Source organism: Pteropus alecto, unplaced genomic scaffold (assembly GCF_000325575.1).
Source record: "Pteropus alecto unplaced genomic scaffold, ASM32557v1 scaffold194, whole genome shotgun sequence".
NCBI classification, from domain to species: domain Eukaryota; kingdom Metazoa; phylum Chordata; class Mammalia; order Chiroptera; family Pteropodidae; genus Pteropus; species Pteropus alecto.
In genome coordinates, this window is record NW_006436281.1 from 2,387,023 (window position 1) to 2,407,652 (window position 20,630).

At 50.5% G+C, this 20,630-nt stretch overlaps 1 protein-coding gene and 1 pseudogene across 1 annotated transcript in view; one reads left to right on the forward strand and one right to left on the reverse strand.

Annotated features, from left to right (window-relative positions):
* The window catches only part of SAE1 (SUMO1 activating enzyme subunit 1), a 54,649-nt gene that overhangs the window by 19,168 nt on the left and 14,851 nt on the right, over positions 1-20,630 (forward strand). The window contains exon 6 of the mRNA XM_006911829.3: positions 6,858-6,963. Coding sequence (XP_006911891.1) covers positions 6,858-6,963 — 106 coding nt within the window. The remainder of the gene's footprint in view (positions 1-6,857; positions 6,964-20,630) is intronic.
* Positions 20,302-20,420, reverse strand: LOC112479686 (annotated as a pseudogene).

The window sequence follows — 20,630 nt, forward strand, 5'->3', positions numbered from 1 at the left end:
GGAAGGCCGGGCTGCCGTGGGTGTGGGTGGCGGCTTCGCCTCCCGTAATAACAGGCCACCTCCATTTGGGCAGAGACTGCCTCCATGGTTTGGGAGTTTTCTTCCAGTTCCAAAATTCCTTGATTCAGATTCTGCCCTTTTGCATAAATTACATGGACTAGCTAGTGGGGTTGTGCACAGAGTGCAGGATGGGGGTGGGGAGGCAGCCACTTCCTGTTTCCTGTGAAAGGTTTCCGGTTAGGGTTCCCTTCCCCTCCCCCTTTTCCTTAGGTTCAACCAAATGTTGTAAAGCCACTACTGCTTCAAGGTACACATTGTGCTCCTAAATTAGAAACGTTAAAAAACAGAGGGAAAACAAGGCTCGTGGTTTTCACACTGTCTAGGAAGACGCTGGGCTCTGCTAGCACGCGTGCCGGCGTGATAGATACAGCCCTGGGAAGCTGTAGTCCAGAGACAGGTGCTCAGTAGTTTGTTTGCTTCCTTCGGTGCCCAGGACGAGTCGTGAGACAGATTTCATCTGAAGCGGGTCTTGGGCACAAACCTGAGGTGGCCCCTAACGTGCAGCAGATAAAGGAGAGAGCGATGGTTCTGAGGCGAGGGGCTCCGAGAGCTTTCCCGGAGGAAGAGTTATTAGGGTTGGTATGTGAAGGCCGGTGTGCCAGGCACTGCAGCCAGGACCGGCATTCTGTCACAGGAGACAGGATCACCAGAAAGCCCAGACGCAAGACAGGGCGAGTCTGGCTTCCTTCACTCCGAAACAGCCAGCTCTTTCTATACCTGCGAAACGCCCACTGTGTACAAGGCACCATACTGGGTGCTGGGAAGCACATCCAGGCCTTGTTGTCTTTGTTTACAGCTGATGCTGAAGCTGAGAGAAGTTAAACTAATGTAGGGAGGAGGCAAGAGAACTAAAAGTTAAATCAGGCCACATTTAGAGACTGCACTGTGCCGATCAGCCCTGCGGCCAGACCAGGAGGACGCGTGCAGAGCAAGGGGAGATTTCTGCCGGGATCACACGGCCCTCAGACGGACCAGATGGGGAGAGCGCAAACAGCAGCCAAGGGCACCCGCTCCCCCTGCAACTTAGAAGGCGAATCAATCGCCTGGGAGTTTCTAGGGTAATTTGAAGTTTTTTGAGGATGGTGGGATAAAATATGTGAAAATTGGGGTCATTCTGGAGAAACCTTTAGGATAAAAGGCCCCCCTCCCACCCCCGTGTTGCTGCTCTTGTTTCTTATTACTAGGGGCTGTCAGACATGAGCAGGTGCCCGATGGTGGTTATTCGCCCTAATAGCTCTTTAAAAAATTAAGCATAAAGTAGGATTTGTTCATGACGTGCTAAAAAATACAGAATTCAATTTTAACCTTTGCTTCTGAAATAGTAGGTGACTCATTTGGGCACTGTTCATCCTCTTCTCACGAATTAGTTGTGAAATGCCACAGCACAGCAGTGACTCGTCATTTCGATGCCCCCTCCGCAGCAGCTTGCTGACGGCTCTCATCCACCCCTCACTTCCATTCTTAAAGAAGCATTCCTGGTGACCTGGTGACCGACTAGCTTGATTCCTCCTCTCTGCGGCACCTGGGTTTGCAGTGACGAGTGCTTGTCAGTGCCTCTCCCATCAGGGTTTGAGCTCCACGAGGACAGGGCGGCCGGGCCGCTCCGAGTTCCCTGTGCAGTGCCCAGCACAGTCACAGTCAGGAAGCGTGTGTTCAGTGTTGCTGCAGCTGCTCCCACAGCATAATGTGACAGCTCTGGAGGAGATTATTGTCATTTTAAGAAAATTATTGAGTTAACTTTCTTTGTGATAAACTTAATGGATTAACCTCGTAGTCCAGTAGTTTTCGTAGTATGGGTTGTTTGAGCTCAGCCGAAAGAACAGAATTCCAGACAAGACAAGGGATGTGGGCAGGAGTATTCAGAAGTAAGTCATCGGGTTGCCTGGACCAGAGCCTTCAGGCCAGAGAGCTGCAAAACCCTGCTCCTTGTCAGAGTCACCTAGCTTGGAAGAGGGGAGAGGAGGTATGGGCTGCAGAGAGAAAAAGATCACAGGTTCTCTGGCTCGACAGTTTCGGAGTGTCGGGTGGGTGCTAGTGGTGCCTTGTCGCACAATCAGTCTGGGTTTTTTTTGTGATGTATTTGATGCACAAAAGTCATGCGACATCAGTGAAAGTTAGGGGACATAACAAAACACTATCCACATTAACAACCAGAAGGTTTCCAGGTCCACTGCACCGGTCTGTGAGCTCCTCCTCCTCCTCCCAGGGCCACTGGTCCGCAGGTGCGTGTGGACCCCGTAAGGTACCTGAAGGGGCGGACATGCCCTGCGTGGCGTGGTGGCTCATCCCGTGTCTGTAAGTCAAAACAGTGGACTAAAACTTGTGCGATGTCGCAGGTGCGAATCAAGGATGTAACTAACCATGTACCCACCACCCAGTTTAAAGCACGAGGCATCAGCGGTGTGGTCGAGGCCCGCTGCTGTCCCTCCTGAGCATAAGGGACCACTGCCATTAATCGTGGTTCTCATTCCTGTGTATTTCTTACCATACACGTATTACTCAGCAATATACAATTGTTCGATATGCTTTTGAACTTCTTAAAAAATTGGCTTCATATTCTACGTATGCTGCCACCTGCTTTTTACGAGCAGCATTATGTTGGAGGCCATCTGTGTCTGTGGTTGTAGGGCTTGGCTGTCCATTATGGTAGCCACCAGCCGCATGTGGCTATTGAAATTAAAATTAGTTAAAATTAAATAAAATAAAAAATCTGTTCTTCAGCCTCACTAACCACATTTGAGATGCTCAGTAGCCACGTGTGGCTCTCGGCGCTCGTATCCGAGGGCGCTGATCTGTTCAGTGCTGTGCTTTTCACTGTGGTCCCTGCCTTGGGAAGCTGTACCATTTGAAGAGAGTTCAGCTAACGGTGTAAGAGGGCTTGTTGTTAGTCTTAACTAGACTATCAGATCGAAATCCCGAAGGCTCAGAATTCTCAAGGGAGGAATTGGTAGCGGCAGGGAGTGCGCCAGGCATTCTAGACGGGGATCCCTGAGCCGAGGGCTTGGGGAGGGGGTGGGGTGGGCGAGGTGTGAGAGGGACCTGTTTTGGTGTAGATCGGTGGACACCACGCCGGGTGCTTCATCTGAATGATCCTTCCTTTTCTGAAGACACTGTCAAGTGTGTTTTCTCCTTAAAAGTCCAGTGCCAGTGAGGTGGGAAAGGCAAGCACAGTGTTTGCACCTATGTGCCACAGACTGGCCGACTGGGTTGTTTTGTTTCATTCTTAATGGTTGTGAGCAAAAGCAGGGCCGGGGGAGATGTTAACTAGAGGCACAGGAGACCTTGAATGACTACTGTGATCTGAGAAGCATAAGGAGCAGCCGGCAGCCTCCGGGCAGCAGGAACTTGGCCTTTCTCCTCAGAGCCCTGTCAGTATGTCTGTCTCTGTTCCCAGCTGTCAGGTTCTCAGTTCCCAGGAGGAAGAACCTGGGTGGTCAGGTTTGGCCGTGAGCCTCCTCTGTATTTGTCGCCTGTGGCTGGAGGGCTAGTACACATTCCCGACAGGGCCATTGTGGGCCAGCTTCCAAATACTAGAGAACTGCCTAAGGTCACAAGTTAGTGGCAAAACTGAGAATTATTCTGCCCTTAGATTTTGAGGAAGAAAAAGGGCTTCTCTCCTTGGCCCTAGAGCTCTGTAAGGTCCCACTCTGTCCTTCCAGCCATTTCTTCTCATGGGATCAAGAAGCTGGGTCCACCTGGGCCTTCCCCCCTGGTTCTAGACCACATTCTAGATACCTGGGACCCCAGAATCTCCTGCCTGGAAAACCCTGGCTTCCTTCCCAGGCTTTGTGGGCTGCTTCCGCATTCTGCCTCGAGTGCAGACCTCAGCACAGTGTCCGCACGCCTCGGCCTGGGGGAGTGGATATCTTTTGAGGAAAGGATGGGTTGGGGGGCCACACACAAGTGCAGAGCCTCTCGCATTGTGGGATAGAGCGAAGAGACAAGGAAAGGAAAGGCGGGGGCCGCTTTCCCAAAGAGCATGAAAATTCCCAGTTTGGACCTGGTCTTCCAGGTGGTTATGGAAAAGGTGTATTTGTCAAGGCAGGGGAATACAATACCCTTTAATAGCTTGTTAATGTGCTTTACAACTAAATACCTGGAGGTGATCTGCAGGTTTTCATCTGTACTCATGCCTCAGGCCCTGAAAGGCTTAGTTAGAGGTGGGCCTAGCTGTGACTGAGGCTCTAAAACACAGCCCTTCTTCTCTCGATCAGCAGTGGATTGATGAATCAGTGGGTTTTTATCATTGCCCTTAGCCAGGCAAACACTCTGAATTAAGGTGTTAGCAGTTTTTCAGACCTGATGAGACTTCGTGTCCTCTTGCGATGGCATCCCAGGACCATACTGCTGGTGGCTTGATCTGCGTTGTAAGACTTGGTGAGAAGGGCCTGGCAGTCTGTATCTGGCACTTACTGTCACTAGGCTGACTACATGACTTATCTTTTGAGGTCAAACAGATCCACTGACAAAAGTTTGAGCGCAGTACAAACATCTTGTATACCAGCTTTTACAGACCCCAAAGGAGTGAGTCTGGGAAGGCAGAAAGCCACCATAAAAACCATGATTGTTTTATCTTCACTAGCAAAATGTACTTTCATCTATTGAGTCTCTTTTGGTCCTTAGCAAGCTGTGTAAACTTCCTGATAGCTGATCTTGGTTCACTATCTGCTACATTATTTTGTTACTGTCTCTCTCTCTCTTTAAAAACTGTGTGTGTGTGTGTGTGTGTGTGTGTGTGTGTGTGTGTAGAGAGAGAGAGAGAGAAGAGAGACACATTCTCTGTAAGTTTGAAATGATTGACACGCGTGCACATACCCATCTTAGACTCCGTAAAGGTAGCAAGCACCGAGACCATGCCAACACGTTGCCCTGTTCATCACTCCCAAGTATTTCATTCTGTATTTTCTGAAACAAGGCATTTCCCAGGACCACAAACCAACCATCAAAATCAGGAAGTTACCTGGTTACATCACTACCCTCTAAGCAAGCCTCAGACCCCATTCAGGTCTCACCGTATTCCAACCTTGTCCTTAACAGCAAAACGATCCAGGTCAGAATCACATGTGTATCTAGATTTTCATGACACTTTGAGAGATGGCAAGCCAGTCATTTTGTAAAATGTCTCTTACTTTGGGTTTGTCTGATGGTCCCCCGTGATTAGATTCTTCCATGTACACATTTTGGCAAAACTGTCATGGCACGGGCGCTTCTCATCACAGCCTGTGGTCCGGTGCGTGAGCCCCACGTGCCCCTTTACTGGTAATGTTAACTGTCATCGTTTGAGTAAGGTTATGTTTGCCAGACTTCTGTAAATACATTCCCCTTTCCTTGTGTGACTAATACGTATTTTGTGGAGAGGTATTTTGAAAATGTGTAAATATCCCAGTCCTCATCGAACTTTGTTAATTTTAGGTCTGTGGACTAATGGGTACTAGTTTATTTAGAGCGAGGTGTCCTATTCTTATTTCTTTTTATCCTAAAATTGTTCCGCCATGGACCAGTAGGAGCTCCTTTAAGCTGGCTCCTGATTCCTCTTGACATGTCCCCGTTGTTCTCCGAGCACTTCCTGGTTTCAGGCCCAGCAAGATGTTGCCGGCTTCTCTTGCGCCCTGGCCGCCCCGGCGATACAGTCATCCACTTCTCCAAGGGCCATAGTGACTAAGCCCAAGATCTGCATGTGCGGTGTGCTCGGTGCTCCCAGGGTGTCGATGGACACACTCACACACACACACACACTCACACACACTCACACACACACACTCACACACACTCACACACTCACGCATATGTACATTTACTTATCTGTCTATGTGCTGAAAACAAGTTCACACCATTAACGATGGGATTCATTCTAGTTTTTTCTCTTGCCATATTTCTAATTCTCTGACGCTGAGAAACCCGGCTCCCCAGATTCTCAGTACGTTTACTCTTTGCATCAAGTCCATGATGTCATCAGCCTGGTCTGCCTTGTCCCCTCCAGCCGGGCCACCAGCCCCTCCACACACACTCTTCCCTGCCCTTTCTCAGTCCCAGCAAGTGGCTTTTGGACTGAATTGTTCAGGAAAGGAAAGGGAAACCATTTTTCTCATTCACATTTAATTGTTTATATTTTATTCTTTTAAGTTTTACTTTTTTGTGTGTTCCGTTACATAGTACCATTATAATTTAAAGCAATAATTAAGCAATTAGTAATTGTTTACGTTTTGAAATGTAAACACATCATGGCATTTTCCAAGATGATTTATCTTAGTTGGTTTCAGCCAGACCGCCTCCTACCACAGGGCTTGTGCAAATGCCGTTTCCATCGCCTGGAGCTTCTGTTCCATCCCCTCTGCCTGTTCTTGCTGTTACGTCGGAATTGTCATCCGGCATCATTGGCAAGCCGTTCCTCTACTGGAAAACATTTATTTTTGTTTGTTTTTGTGTTTTTGTTTACTGTTACAAAGACTGTTTCATCGAATGTCTTTGGATGCACAGTCTTGTTTACTTGTGCAAGTATTTCCACAGTGTTAGGTACAGCCAGAGTTGACGAAGCAGCCAGAATGGAACTAGGACTTTAGTTTTGCTCCTCCTTCCTTCCATCCAGGGAGTCCGTGTCATTCACCACTGCGTCCCCAGTGCCCAAGAGGAGCACACAGTAAGTGCTCAGTAAATGTCCATTGGCTTTGAATGGGACTCAGCTTCTTGTAATGAACAGTAAGCCTCAAATGACCTTTCTCCTAGACAGTGAAGAGCTGCTGCCTTGCGACTTAAAGCTCCCGCAGTGTGTCCTGAGCTGTTTTGCCTTTCTCCTACAGAAGGTGGTCTTCTGCTCTGTCAAGGAAGCTCTGGAAGTGGACTGGGGCAGCGACAACGCGGCGGCGGCTCTGAAGCGCACGGCTCCGGACTACTTTCTCCTCCAAGGTGAGGCCTCAGAGCTTCTGGCAGGCGCTGGGTGCTGGATGCTTTGATTCCTGCGGATGTGGCTGCGGAGTCCAGACGGTTTCTTGGTTTGTCCTGAGTCGAGTTCCACACTAGCTGGTTCTCAGTGGCCACAAAACCACGTGAATGGAGACAAGGCCCATCATTGAGCTCTGGTTTCTTAATGATTTTTGCTTTTTTAAAAAAATCGTGTGTTGAAATCAGCTGCCCTCTGAAGTTGAGCCCGAGATAACAGTGTCATACATCAAGCAGCCACCCAGTACCGCCCTTCAGAGTCCTTCCTTGGCCCCCAAAGCGACCTTCCTCTCTCGGAAGGTTTTATTTCTCTCTCTCATGCCGCGCTGGTGCTCGGCGGGGGGGTGTTAACTCAGTATCCTTTGGCCTCTCAGTGTTCTTCTGCCTGGCACTTTTAATTTTTTAAATATTAGTTTAAAAATAACGATCATGACCATTGAGCGCTCATTAGCATGAGCTGTTGGGGGTAGATACTGTTACCATCCCTGTGTTACAAACAAGGAAACTGAGGCACGGAGAGATTAAGGTTACTCATTCTCAAAGTTATACAACAAGTGAGTGTAAAAATACTGGTTTCTTCATTAGTGTAAAAATAACCCGTATTTATTACAGGAAATACCAGAAAAGTTAAAAAAAAATCACCTCAATGGTTTTGTGCTTTTTGGGGACATGCTTCCCAACTTCTTTTCCATGTCCCAGTTCATGTAGCACGATATCTGCCTAGGCCACTGGAGTCCCTCGGTCTCTTGCCGCAGGGCCCGAGAAAGTCAGGGCCTCTGCAGAACTGTAACCCGCTCTTGGGGAGACTGAGGTAGAGATGTAGTTTTTCCTTATGAAATCTGCAGAGCAGGTTTTGGTGGCATTTGCACAGCCTTCAGCCTTCCTTTCCCCGGGGCCGAGATGAGAGCCACACGCCCCCACCTTCTCCTTCCCTTTGTCTGGCAGAAACTCCAGAAACCCTCCAAGTTCAAGTCAGGACGGTGGATGGCTATGCGTGTCGGTCGCAACAATTGTTCTCTCCCCAAACGGAAATAACTAAAACTATATAAAACTTTCTTAACGTACTAGTAAGATCAGACAAAGCTAAAGTTTATCTTTACGTTATCTATGAACAAAACTTTTCCCGTACTAATTAATGGTGTTAACCAGATTGGGGAATGAACTATTTTAAAACAGTGTCCGTTTGTGTAGACGTAATTAAATGAGTTAAGTAGGAATGAGTCTTATGCGTGTGAGTGGAGGGCTCAGGAAAACTCCCTTTCAAGACTGGGACGGGGGAGTGAGGGGGTGCCACCTGGGGTCAGCAGTGCACCCCTTTCTGGGCTTCAGAGTGAGCAGGGGCCTGGCCGCCTGGGAGACGCTGACTGCCCAGTCCCTGGCACTAGAAAGCTCTCGGGGGACGGTAGCTGTGGAGGTGCAGAGGTTTGGGGGACAGCCTGAGCATTTCTAAATGCCACGTACAGAAGGAGTCAACTGGTATTTAAGTTCACCGTGATCCGGTGATTCCCAGCCGGGGGCAGCTAGGGCCACCAGGGGACATTAGCAGTGTCCGGAGACATTTGGTTATTACAGTGGTGGGGTGTGGTGGGGAGAGGTGTTACTGGCATCTACTGGGGGGAGAGACGTTGCTAAATACCCCGTGACACGTGGCACAGAGCAGCTCCCCATGACAAAGAGCGAGTCTGGCCCCCGTGTCAAGAGTGCCGAGGTTGAGAGACCTTGATCTGATGCTTTGCAGTTTCCAGAGTACTTTCTCATCCAGTGTGTCCTCACGGCACCCTTATGAGGCAGACAGAATTATCCCCAGTTTGCTTTCTTGACATGAGGAAACAGACCCAGAGAGGCTTCATGTTCTGCCTAAGAGGACAGATTGTCGATGGCAGAGGACGTGGGACCTGAACAGCCCAGGGCTTTGGAGTCTGATAATTGATTCTGTGTGGTAAACCTGGTGACAGCCAGGCTCCATTCCCAGTGCTCATCGGGTCCTCGCCGCATTCATGCGAAGTCGCTGCTGTGCCCCTAGGTGGAGGTGTTTGGAAAGGCACAAGACTGTGAAGATCCAGGCCTGTGGCCATCCCCGCTCCCAGGAGCCTCTCGAGATGGGGAGGCCCAGCGGGCACCCTAGAGACAGTGTGGGGAGAGGCACACATTTAATCCAGGTGTTGCTGGCCTTGCCCGGGCCGGGGGAGGGAGTAGGAGCCTTCACGTGTCCCGTGCGGCGGGCGGTGGTGCGCGGTGGTTCAGGCCCTGAGCCTCGGGTCAAAGCAGACCTGGTGTTCAGTCCTGCTCGGACCGTGTTTTGAGGTGAGTGATGTTGAGTCCTAGACTTAAAATTCCCTGAGGCCCATGGCCATGGATGTTAATAGCACTATCCGCAGAGGGTTTCGGAGAGGCTGGATGGTGAACTACACGCAAAAGGCCTGGCACAGGGCACGTCCTAGGGACCTGTGTTGTCCACAAAGATGCGTGTGGTTCGTTTGTTTGTTTGGCGTGTACTAGACGTTCTGTGGTAGGCTGTTTACCCTTAATCCCATACTTGAGTAGTAGTATTATAGCAGTCCTGTTGTTTTATTTTCTGCCCGTGACACTTTGTTGGATAACATATCCCATTCATTGACTTCTCTCTTCTAAATGGTACTAGCTAGCTCTTTTCAGTTTCAAGTTCTAGCACTTTGTATTTGCTGATTAAAGCTATGTTTATTAGTTAACGTTTTGGTTCTGTATTGGTACATGGTACATATCATACATGCACATGGACCATAAAATGTACCATCTTAACTATTTTTACCTGTACATTTCTGGTATTGTCATAGAATTTTAAAAGAAGGAGGCAGCCTCTCATATCGTCTTGGCCAAGGATGGCAGGTACGTGCTTTCCACTCTCCCATCCATCCCTCGTCTGTGGCAGACATGGCTGAAGGAACCTCTTCATCGGCCAGACCACTTTCCCATAGCCCCAGAATACTGTGACCAGCACCGCCCACAGTCACTGTGCTTGGTCACTGTGTGAGACAAACCCACGCCTCCCTTCTGGTTGAGCCGACTTTCTCTTTCAGCCCATTAGCGGCAGCCTTAGGTCCAAAACCCAAGTCTCTTACGCCACACGCGAAGCTGCTCCTGATTTGTTTGGACATCTGGCATAACCTTCCATAGGCCTTTCTCTTGGCAGCAGATGGCAGATCTTGAGCCTCCTTGGGCGTTGTCATCTGCACATCCCCGACTTCTTCCCCCTTGGTCTTGCTGAGCGCTGCTCTGTCTCGTACAGGTGCTGCGGCTAGAGCTGCACGGCGCGTCCCACGGCATCGAGTCCAGGACCCGGCTTGCTTTTCCGGGAGTTTCTCTGTGCTGCGTACTCGCTCCATCCCCTCGGCCGCCCACCGGAGTAAGGTTCTGGAAGTAGAAGAGAGTGGCTCTCATGGTCTCGTCCGCTGGTTACCGCCAGCAGCTTAGAACCCTCAGCTGCACGCACTAAGCGACTCCGTGGGCGCGTCACCATGTCCTTACACTCACAAGTACTGCTCTTGCTGTTCCGCTCAGCTGCCCGTGTCCCTGTGAGATTCTCGTGCGATTTGGCCTCGTTGGATTTGTCCGGGAGAGCCTAGCAGCTTCCACGTGTGGGGCCGCCCTCTGCCAAACACACTTGCCATCACCTGTCTCTGCGACCTTGGGCAGATAAGTCTCTTTGCCTCTTTAGGGTCTTGTTTCCTCACCTGTAAAGTGGCAGGACAGGTTAGCTGGCCTGTCTCTAGAATCTGTTCTCATTCTAAACAGTCAGCGCATCTAATAGAATACAAGCTCCACCTTCTCTCTTGTTTTTCTATATATATTTTTTATTTTTATGCTTTTAACAACTTTACTGAAGTTTACCAGAGAGAGAGAGTTTGGCCCTTTCATATGTACAGTAAGTCCTCGTTTAATGTCATCGATAGGTTCCGTGCCCAATCTCATCTTGAAAGGCACAGCAGTTGTCAGTTTTTCCCAGTCCTTGGACTTTGTTCCCAAGAGCCTTCTAGGAATGCGCTGGCCCGCCTGACGGAGTTCCTGGTGAGGACAGGGCCTTGGCTGCCATGCACACCTGAGCACACCTCAGAGACACCCTGACTTCGTTTCACCATTGCCTGATGGAGCACATTGTAGGTGCTGGATAAGTAAACGTTTTCTGCACGAGTGACTAGTTGCCGCTTGTCTGGGCCCTTGCTCCGCTCTGGAGGGACACAGTCTTCCCGCTGGTGTCCCCGCAGGATCCTCCCTCCTGCCTGGACACCCGTCGGGCCTTCGGTTCCAGCACCACCCGACCATGGCCTGCCCCTCCCTCGTGGACGATTCTCACTGCCCTGCTCACAGTTCAGCCTCTGGGAGGCAGCTGCCCCGCCGTCCCTGTGCGTGCCTTTGCCTTGTTTGGGTGTTGAGTGTTTTTCCAGTTTACTTAATAAGATAGTGGCCAGACCGAACACTTCCTGCTGCATTTTTCCATTATCTTGAGCGTTGGCCCTGCCATCTGTGAGCAAAAAGTCTCATCTTTTTATTATTCTCCCATGGCATGTTGCAAAACATTAAGCGTGAGCTGGTTTCCTGTGGCAAAAAGTTGACTTTGATTTGTTCTTTTTGAGGTTACTGCGAGTTTAGCATAACAGGAGTGCTAAAAATATCGGGTCTTGTATGGAAACAGCGTTCACTCACCAGCGTGAACAACAACAGGCAGGTTTAGCCCAGAGCAGGGAGAAATGGGCTTCATGTCAGGATGAGGACCGCTTAGCAGGGAGCCTCGGCAGTCTCCGCTGTCTCGGTCTCTGTTCTAATGACTCGTGGAAAAGTTCTTAGGCCATCTCCGAGCCTCAGGGGTAAAGCTGCAGATCATCTCAGACCAAACGTTTCTTGAGCACCTGCTGTGCCAGATCCCGCGCCTGGGAATCACCCGGAGGAAGCGAGTCTCCTCGCCGGCGGAGACGACGGCGGAGACAAGCAGTTCCCGCAAGGAGCGCCGTGGCCGGGCTGTGGGGAGCGCGTGTCGTTCCATTCCGTTGTGCAGCACGGGCGAGTTATTCCATTAGAGTCCAAAGCAAGCCTACCAGAGCTCAGGGTCCTGAGGGTCTGGCCATCTTTGGGGAGTGGGAGATCTCAGAGGAGGAGACATCTGAGCTGGATTTTAAGGATCAGCTGTTTGCTGGGTGGTGAAGAGAGGTGGGGACGTCGCAGGCAGAGGAGCGGTGCACGCACACGGCAGCGGTGCGGACACCATGTCACAGGGAGACGAGCAGGTGGGGGCTGGCCAGGGGACATCATCGGGCCTCTGCGTTTTAGGCTTTTTATCATCCAGCCAAGCCAGATGTTCTCCAGCTGATAGGCTATCGGAATCGCTCTGGGAACGTTTGAAAAATAGAGGCCCTCGTTCTAGCTCAGACTGACTGAATCAGAACAGCTCGGGCTTCGCCACATCTCTGTAGAGCCCCAGGTTTCCGAGGGGTCCACCACTTAGAGGGGAACCACTGCCGCAGGAGGATGGGAACCCGCGTCAGCCTTGATGGACTGTTTGTGTCTTAATTTTTAAATCCATTAAGTGTTGAGGACGTTTCAAATGAGGACGTTATCACACTGAGGCAGGGGGGAAAAAGGAACTAAGCCATGTAGCTTGAAAATGGTGTTTTGACTATGTGCCCTCAGACTGAAGAAAAAAGAACTATAAACAAGTATGGAACCCTGGTTGGCAGGTTTGCTTCTCATAATGGTATGGGTTAGCAATTCCGAAACTACTTACCGCATAGTCTAGGATTGAGCAAATAGGTAAATATGTTGCGGATAATGAGAATCGGGTTTTTTCGGTTTTCATTGCCAGAAAAGGGAGTTCCTGTAAATATGGAAGGCAGGGAAGTTCAGAAAGAACCCCATGGGATCGGATTAAAATTTGAGTCACCCAGATGAACTCATGGTTTTTATATATAGATGTAGAAATAGACGTGTGTGTGTACGTGTCCTCACATTCACACACACGTATTTCCTGGCTCTCTGTTTGCTGAGAGAACTTAGAAGCAAAGACACTCTGGTAGCAGTGAACACACCTCGTGCCCAGATCTTGATTGTTAATGTCCAAGGAACCAGGGCTCCTTGGAGAAATGGCCAATTCTGGGGCTGGGGTAGGAAAATTACAGGTGAGCTCGAGGTAGCCTGCTGTGCCAGAAAGTAAGGACATTCTCAGAGAATGATGAATCAGGTCAAAAGGACACAGGAGCCAGCTCGAAGGGGCTCCTACTGGTCAAATCTGGGACAATTCAAAGATTAAATAAATAACAGTAGTAATAGATGATAACCTATAGAATAAAATAAGAACCCTGAGTCTACACTGACAGATAAGTGAATAAGTGAATAAGTAAATAAATGAAGGAAGAGGGAAAGTTTTGTTTGTTTGTTTGTTTGTTTTTTACGGCAGAAACACAGTAAATAAAGGAATGGTCAAGATAAAATGTCTATATTTGACCATCACAATAGTAGTAAAGATTGTTTCAGTCAAGAATCATTGATGGGAGCTAAAACTAACGGGAAAGTGGGCTGTGAAACAGGGTAGGTGTCTCCTGCCTGGTTGCTTTCTAGTTAGTTACTAAGAGAGACCTAGAGAACCCTCGCAGACTGTACTAGACCAAGAGGTCAAGGTTGGCAGCCCAGGAACAGGATAAGTGGATCTCGTGCCTGCTGGTAGGCGGCACGCTGAGGAGGACGCAGCACCTCGCAGGCATTCCCGACCAGAGTGGGTGGTCGGGCTCATCGTGAGGAGACAGCAGACTCGAGTTGAAGAATGTTCTATAAAATAAATGGCGTGTGCCAAAAGCGGCCTGCAAGGTAGAGGAACCCCGTTCCAGGTAAAAGGAGAATGAGAGACATCATTAAATGGAGCGTGGAATCCCGGACTGGCTGGAGAGCAGGGGACGATTATTTTTCTTCTTTCACTCTCAAGGGAATTAGGGGGACAGTCGGTAAAATTTCAAAGAAGTATTTAGGGGCAAATTTCAAATCAGGAGAAAAACAGGTGCGTGTATAGATAATAAATACAAAGAATGACAAATGTGGTCGGAGGTTAACATTGGGAATTAGGTGAAGCGATACAAGAATTGTGTGTGCAGTTTTTTTGGAAGTCTAAATTTATTTCAAAATAAAATTCAAAATAACGAAAACCCCAAACCACCTCCAAAAAAGCGCATTCTCAACCCCTGGGGAAGCCTTGATGTCTGATGACCAGCTGAGTGATACCTGCAGAGAGGGCTTTTGATTCGTGCTGGGCCCCCAGGAAGGGGTGGCACACGTCCGGGTGCATGGCCACCCTCCCCGGGGGGCGGGGGGCCTTCGTCTGCTTTCTTTGGGCACAGTTCTTCTGCAGAGGAGCCACAGAAGAGCCCAGGCTTGCAGGGTACCTAGAGATCTCCGCCATGGGAGAAATCTCACGCCTCGTGAGAGAACGGCGGGGCCGCACGGCCCCCACGGTGGGTCCTGGCTCTGCAAAAGGACTCTCCTGGCGAGCAATAAGCAGTGTGAGGCCGACTTGGGGGGCGCATTTGCATGTGTACAATTTCCTAACTGTAGAGGAGCCTGCAGTTTTTGTCTAGAGCTGGGCAGGACCTTACTAGGAATACAGATGATCCGGGAACCTGGCTGGCTGCTGCTTTCATCCGGAGCCCCAGACGCGCACCCTCCAAGGTGGTGCCCTGTGGGACCGGGGTTCCGCCTAGACGCCTCCCGCTCCCTTCACTCCCTCCTGGTCTTATGCCCCAAGATCTGGCAGAGGACTGCCCCCTCCCATCGGCCATCGCCAGAGGCGCCGCCCCTTTACTGGCCTCCCCACTGCGCCCTGCCTTCCAATCTATTCCTCGCCCACCCGTCTGTGTCACCAGACTCCATCGAAAACCTAAAACTCTTCCATGGTTCTCTGTTGCCTTCAGATATAACTTAGTCTTCCTGGACTGGTGTCTCAGACTTGGGGCCTGCTGACCTCTGCTCATTTCTGCTCCCTTCTGCCCTCATAAACCCTGTGCTCATACTGAACTACTTGTTGTCCCCCAGACATGTCACCTCATGCTGTCACGCCTCATTTCTTCACACGTTTCTGTTCCTTCTGCCTGGAATGTCCGCTTCGGCCCTTCCCCCTTATCCGAGCTGGGTCCTCCCTCTGTAATCCCATGCCAATGTCTAGGCCACACAGCGGGCTCAGGGCAGGGACCACAGCTCCCGCATCTCCTGACTGTCCAGCGCAGGCCTGGCACAGAGCAAGGCTTGGTAAATGGATCAGTTGGCTCCTGGGGCCACCTGTTCCAAGTTTGGAGCACCTTGCCAGTACTTAACTTGTGGCTTCGTTAATTTGTTTGAAGCCTCTATAAAGCCATCTAGATGGTGCTAATTTGCATAGCTGGCCTTTGGCTTCTCCCCACTGTGCCACAAGACAGGAAGCGCCTCTAAGCCCAGGACCTGGCTGCAGGACTGTGCCTACACCATCCCAAGGGCTGGGGACCTTCCTCTCTCCTCAAACTCCCCATTCCCCTGAGCCGCGGCGCCCATCCCGTTAGGAACTAGAGAGCAGGGCCGAGGGCTGAGGGCCCACCTGGGGGATCAGGGCCTTTTCTCAGGCGGCCGATGATTCTCGGTTCGTACATCTAGCCAGATGAGTCTGGAGTTCACATCTGGAGTTCACGTCTGCTTGCTCCTGCAGTAGGATGTCAGCCACTTAAGCCTTACGGTCTCCAGATTTGGATTCGGAAGAAAGAAGTTTAGGTGTCAGCTTGTCCACATACTTCTTGACCTTGAGCGGGTCCCTCTACCCCGTGACCTCTGCTTTCTCACTTAGAAACGGAGGTGTTGACAGTCTTATTCTCCCAGCGATCGCGTGTAAGAGATCCTTAGAAATACTTGTCTCCTCTTTTAAATTGTAAGAGTAAGGCACCTTAGTAAATATTCAGATACCTTGGAGGAAACTGAAAGTTCTTCCAGAACTTTCCTGTGTTTTATACCTCATTCTTCTCCGTCACTGTGTGGGTTCTTCTGCAAGGTTTCCTAATGACAGACACAATTTTTTTTACTGTTCTAAGACTTTGGAAAACTTTGTTTCTCCAATTCCTCCTCTCTCAGTTCTCCCTGCCCCCACCGCACTCCCAACTTCTCTGTTTTTATGATCATAATTGACTTTGTGTCCAGACCTCGGCTTGGGTGTGTGATCATTTACCTTCAGAAGGAACTTCTTATTTTAGAACTTGTAACCTTTGTAAACCAGGCCGAAGGCAGCCATCACTGTTCGGGCCTCGCGTTCCCCAGGGGGCGTTTGGTGTCCAGCAGTGACAGGAACTGCCGACGGGGGACAGCCACAGGGAAATGGGTTCCGATAATGGGGCAGCAGCTGAGCACTTGTTGATTTGCTGCTGTCATGACCACAAATGTTTAAAAATAATTTGTAGGGACGGAGAATGAAGAAAGTGGGTTTTGTTTTTTGTTTGGTGCCACTGCCTTATCAGTGGTAGAGAGAACGCAGACCACAGTCATTCAGAAAGGAAGAAGGCACTGTCATGCAGAGAGAAGAGAGGTGAGGGGAAGGGCAGAGGTGACCCGTAAGTGCTTTTCAACTGGCAGTGACTCTGGTTAGTCACCTGCCTCCCCCTGCCATCAGTCTGAAAAACAAGCATAACCCTAAGTCTCGCTCATAGTGGTCCAAGGACTAAATGAAGGCTTGGGACGTGTTGTCCATCGATTGCTGTCATGCAGTGCTTTGCGTGCATCGTGGTCACACTGAGTCTTCACAGCACCCTCGTGAGAGATCATCCCATCCTCACGTGACGGCTCGAGTCTTGGAGAGGCTTCATCATCTGTCCAGCATCGCCACACCCAGTTAAGTGTGTGAGCGTCACCCAGCACTGCTTCTCAGAGGGCTCACTCCAACTTTAATTATCAGCATTACTGATAATAGCATTGTGTCCATTTAGAAAATCTGAATCTCACCCGAGCCCTGTGACATTTTCTTATTTCACTTTTGCAGATGGGAAAGTAAGGCCCACCGAGAGCAGATTGCAATAAAGGGCAACATTGTCAGCAACCTGCCTTGTTCCTGCTCCTTGCGGCCGGCCCCGCATCCTCCCCACCCCCGGCCTTAGCCTGTGTTTGAGCAGCTCCCGGGCCCCAAGCCCAGCTGCGATTCTTGCTTGAAGCCTCACATCTTTTCTCTGACTGTCAGACAGCAGTCACGGGAATGTCCTGTGCCGTCTTCCCTCGGTAAGAGCAGTTGGCAGAGAGCAGCAGATGCCCAGAGTCAAGGTCATGTGCCACTCAAGTGCTGGGCTGGAGAAAAGAGCCTGTCTCCCTGGCGCTTGTGACAGGCGGGGCGGTCGGCGTGTGGAAGGCTCGGCAGCCTGTCAAACCGGCGCTGGGAGCAGGGGGCGCGCCTGGCCGGACCGCTAGTGGGGGCCGCGCAGCGCTGTTCGTGTCCTCTCTCCGTGACTTGCGTCTGTAGTTTAGAAATATTTTGTCCCCTTCTTTTTGCAGCTTACAGTCTTTTCATAGTCGTCAGAATGTTCCACTTGAAAAGGCAAGCTCAGGAATCGCGACATCTTTTAGAGGAGAAATATTTGGTTGCACAGAGTCTTCGTGGGTGGTTTGCGTTCTTCCAGACCAGTTAGCTCTGGGGTGAGGTGCCAAATCTGTTCGAAGTAATTTTGTTTTAAATGAACGTGTCTTCTATCCCGTCCCTGCTCCTGGGGAGGCAGTATGACATAGAGGTCACCAGTGTGGTGACTTTTGAGTATACTGTGAACCAGAGTCTTTCCGAAGCCTTAGTTTCCCACCTCCCAGATGGGGATGGTGACAGCGGTACCTGCCTTATGCTGTTTATTTTGACATGGGAGCGCTCGTTCTGAATATAGGATGTACTCTGCCTTTTTAAAACCTAAATGTTGCAAAAAAAAAAAATAGGGTCGGGCCTGGTTAGTATATGGATGGGAGATCACCTAGGAATGCCAGGTGCTGTAGGCGTTAAAAAAAAATTGTGGTAAAACTGCTTAAACGTAATTTTAATAGCTGAGTAATATTCATTCTATCACTATATCATATGTAGCCACCTATTATTGAATGTGAGGTTAATTCCAGATTTCCTGTGGTATGAATAACAAGGCCCAGTGACCATTTATACATAATCCAATCACTGGCCAAGGGCATTATCTTTGGTAAAGATCCTCCGTACCACATTTTCACGAAGTTTACTGAGTATTCATACTCCACACACAGTGCTCCGGGTGACAGAGCTGGTTCCCCGGCCTCGCTTAGGTTGAGTGATCTTGGTCTTTAATTTGGTAGGCAAAAAATGGCATCTTGTTTTCAGGTCATTTCTGAGAAATAGTCCTCTCCTCTCCCTCATCAACAACTTCACCTGGCTGCCTCAGATTCTTCTCAGAAGAGAGAGAGATATAAACAACTAGAGATAGCTCTCTCTGTTTTGAGCTGATACATGGTGAGGTCACAGACTAGACCTCATTGAAGAGGCCAAGGGTGGCCAGGACTTGGAGCCCAGAGGGGCATTCCAGAGCAGGTCTAAGCGGGGGGCCACTCCAGTGGTGACATTCTCTGGTGAAAGAGATCACAGTACTGTGTGGCTGTGGAGACAGACCAGGGCTTCTGAGGTGTGCTGTCTGTGGATTGGGAGCTTCGCATTCGAGGGCAGAGCCTGAGCCGTCCTGGGGACAGCTCAGGGTGTGGGGGTGGAGGGTAGGTGCTCAGGACATGTTTTTGCATGAAGAAGTGAATGAATGAATGAATACATGCACACACGTGCTTCTAAGTTTCTGGGTTAAAGAGAAAAACCAAGGGTGAGATAAATGAAGGGCGGCTATTGTGGGGTCGAGCCGAGCAGATGACCAGATATCTTGAAAGATAAGAGGCTGAGACAGCCACGCTCGTGGCGGCCTCCCTGAAATGACCCTTCCTTCCCCAGTCCGGCTCTGTCCCTCTGAACTTCACACCCGTGGACAGGCTGCTCTGCACCTTTAGCTCTCAACTGTGGCCTTGAACGCCAGCCCTCTATCTTGTTACCCTCTTGAGGGCAGACGTGGTGTACCTTGTTTCTTGCTGGACATTCTACGTCTAGTGTGTTTGTAAATACTTGATAAGAAGCAGATCCATCCCGGGTACCTCGAAAACTATTCGCTTCAATTAGTGAAAGAGCAGGCCTGGTTAGCATCTGTGAGGCCCTTATGTCACTTTGTCGTGAGCCTGCTCCCCTCATGGGTGACTCTTTGCCTTCCTTCCCCAGACACTGGGGCTTCCCGTGGCGCAGATGCTTTCTCAGTGCCTGCCAGAGGGCGGGCCATGCGAGGCGTTAAATGGGTAGCAGTGAACAAAACAGATATGGCCTCTACCCCACTGAGCACAAACAGCGGAGGAGACAAGTCAGTCCTTGTACGAGTGAATTTACGCAGATGACCTCGGCATCGCAAACTGTGACTGAGAGCCGCGAAGGGAGAGAGCGGGGCTTAGAGAGTGTCGTCCAGAGCCCACGGCTGAACTAGTGGAGGTGACACAGTTAACGGAGGGACCTCCGCGTGACCAGGTCCGTCAGCTCCAGGGGGCGTGCCAGCGGGGTGTCTGGAGGTGGCAGAGGAAGGGCCGCGGTTCTGGAGCTCGTCGTCCGTCCCATTCCCGCACTGGACTTGGCACTGTCCTGGGTGCTTTACATCTGCTAGTTCACTTACTCCTCAAAGCCCGTGAGGTAAGTGCGCTTACAATTCCCATTTTAGGGAGAAAGCTTGGGGACATCGTCACTTGCCCAGGGTCACAGGAAGTGGAAAGCTTGGGGGTGCGGCCCAGGCATTCTGGCCCCACAGCTGTGCTCCCCACCGCTCTCTACGGAGCCGTGGGCCCTAAAGAGCAGCCTGGGAGCGGATGGAGGTGTGAGGCCAGCGGGCCTGTGACCGGGCCTGGGGACCCGTGAAGAGAGGGCGGCTCCAGCTGGTGCAGGGGCACCCGGCTCCTCGGGGAGACCACCAGTCCCGCCCCACGATGCTCTCTGAGTGCTCCTTCTCTGCTTGCCACCTTTCGTCCTCGCTAAACGCTCCGAGGGGGCCAAGCGTGCACTTCGCTCCCCCCTGCCCAGCCCAGTGCCTGGCTCAAAGTCGCTACTCAGGACGTGTGTATCGAGTGAACAACTGACTAAATGTCAGACCTGGTGTTTTTGCCTTGGAGGACAGGCCGTTGGCTAAGGGGATGACTGTACTTCTCGTTTTCTTGGAAGTTTATGTCACTAGGAGTGGAGCCGATTCTATGGCCATTTCTTTCTTTCTTTTTTTTTTTAAACACCTACAGCACCTGGTCTTCCTAAGTGGTCTCCCATCCAAGTACTAACCAGGCCCGACCCTGCTTAGCTTCCGAGACCAGATGAGATCGGGCACGTTCAGGGGGACATGGCCGCAGACTCCCTGGCCATTTCTGGAGGTCGTGTGTCTCCACTGCATGCACCAGCTTGGGAAGATGGGGTATCCCGGGTGGATGGGGAGCCCTAGAGAGACTGGGGCAAGGTTGTCCGGAACAGAAGGCTTTAGGCATCAGTCAGGCAACTGAGGTTTTTATATAGATTTGGCTTTTTTCCCCTTAATTGAGCTATTTTTGGAGGTAGTGATTGGGTT